Raw genomic sequence first — 1,715 nt, 5'->3', positions numbered from 1 at the left:
AAAAATTAACATCATTGTCAATTTTTATGTGATGTTAAAGGTTTAAATGTTATATAAGAAAATATTAAGTTTAAAGATATGTAAATACATAAGAATTGTGTGGTATGTATATAAATCCCACTCTATTTTTCTAGTTAACATCAGTAAATCCCACTCTATTTTTCTATTAAATGGTTGCTGGCCCAAAACAGCAACCATTTAAAAACAAATGAAACAATATTTACAACAGCCCTCACCCGACTCATTCTTAAAAAGAAATGGAAGGAATGCCATGATATCTGATAAATGATTCTGCCTGTGTAAATCTTGAACGATAAAATAAACAAAATTCCATTGGAGCAATAAATTCCCTCCTGAAGATCCAATAACTCAAAATGTAAATATTACTTAAAATGTTGCCTTCAACAGCAAATGTAGAAATAAAAAAATGAACTTGCAATACTCATCACGAGCATTGTCAGAGAAGGGGTGGGGAAGGAGCCCAGCAATGCTTTTTTCTAAAGCAAAACCATCAAAAAGCTTCACTTTGAGTTGATTCCCGGGCTTCTTAACAAATTCTGGCATTTCATCAACAAAGGCAACTGCGCAGTCGCTTTTCAGATTCACCATATGAAATGCCTTACGAGCATTTGCATATGTTCTAACATTATCATCATCTTCGAAATGGCCAAATTCACATTGTAAGATTATTCCAGTCACATATAAATGTCATAAATTCGAATAATAGACACGCCTTATTAATGCAGAAACAAAGACTAAACATCCCAAATTAGTGAGAGTCTCGTACAAATAATACGCAGTAACTGGTACATGTCTATTAAGCTAATTCAACATGATAGGAAAAAAAATTATCATGACAGGAGGATATCATCTGCTATTTGTTCTCGTAAACTTGTCATCTCTGATGCACCTTCACCCTCTCGAGTGCATGCATCTTCTGAAGCAAACTCTTCAGGCATCGGACGTCCCAAGTGATATTCAAAAGCTTCATGTGGGATTTCCACTGAATCATCTTCTAAAATGGCAAACTCCGCATCCGATCTGGAAGGGTGGCGTCGGATGAAATTGTGTAGCGCCATGGTACCAACAACTATTTGTACTTGTTTTGGAAAAGGGTAGGACGGCATATCCCGTAATATGACCCACTTCTTCTTCCACACTCCGAACGCTCTTTCAATTACCCCACGCAATGAAGAGTGTCTTTTGTTAAAAACTTCTTTTTTGCCTCATGTGACACCACTAGATCTTTCAAAATCAGGAATGTGGTACTTCGTATCTGGATAGGGCTTCAGATATCCCCTTTGTAACGGATATGCAGCATCAACCAAATAGTATTTACCCGTAGGTGGGTATGGAAATCCATGTCTCAAGTTTCTGGTAGCGAACTTGAAAACACGACTATCGTGAGCGCTTCCTTCCCATCCAGCCATGACAAAGGTAAAGCACATATTAAAATCACATACGGCCATAACATTTTGTGTTGGGGCGCCGCATCGGCCTATGTACGCAACTCTTTCTTCACTATTTAATCGTGCATCGACGTGTGTTCCATCAATAGCTCCAATGCAATCCTGGAATTACAAATATAATTTTTTATAAGCTGAAATATAATAAAAGTAGAAGGATGAGTGTAATGGTAAAAGACAGACCTTAAAAAATGGCATGTACCGGGGGTCATTTGCAATTTGTAAAGGAATTGAATTGAACGTTGGATC

General features: G+C 37.1%; 1 protein-coding gene across 1 annotated transcript; it reads right to left on the bottom strand.

The window, feature by feature from the left end:
* Window positions 1-796: 796 nt before the first annotated feature.
* LOC110026629 (putative nuclease HARBI1) lies at window positions 797-1,705 on the bottom strand. The gene is made up of 2 exons (XM_020727635.1): window positions 1,650-1,705; window positions 797-1,571 (listed from the first exon to the last, which is right to left on the bottom strand). Exons 1-2 carry the CDS (start codon window positions 1,662-1,664, stop codon window positions 1,227-1,229), a joined length of 360 nt encoding a protein of 119 aa, XP_020583294.1. The 5' UTR covers window positions 1,665-1,705; the 3' UTR covers window positions 797-1,226.
* Window positions 1,706-1,715: the final 10 nt, after the last annotated feature.

Source organism: Phalaenopsis equestris, unplaced genomic scaffold, assembly GCF_001263595.1.
Source record: "Phalaenopsis equestris unplaced genomic scaffold, ASM126359v1 Scaffold000390, whole genome shotgun sequence".
NCBI classification, from domain to species: Eukaryota; Viridiplantae; Streptophyta; class Magnoliopsida; order Asparagales; family Orchidaceae; genus Phalaenopsis; species Phalaenopsis equestris.
Note: the sequence above shows the minus strand (reverse complement) of the source record. Positions and strands in the feature narration are given on the sequence as shown.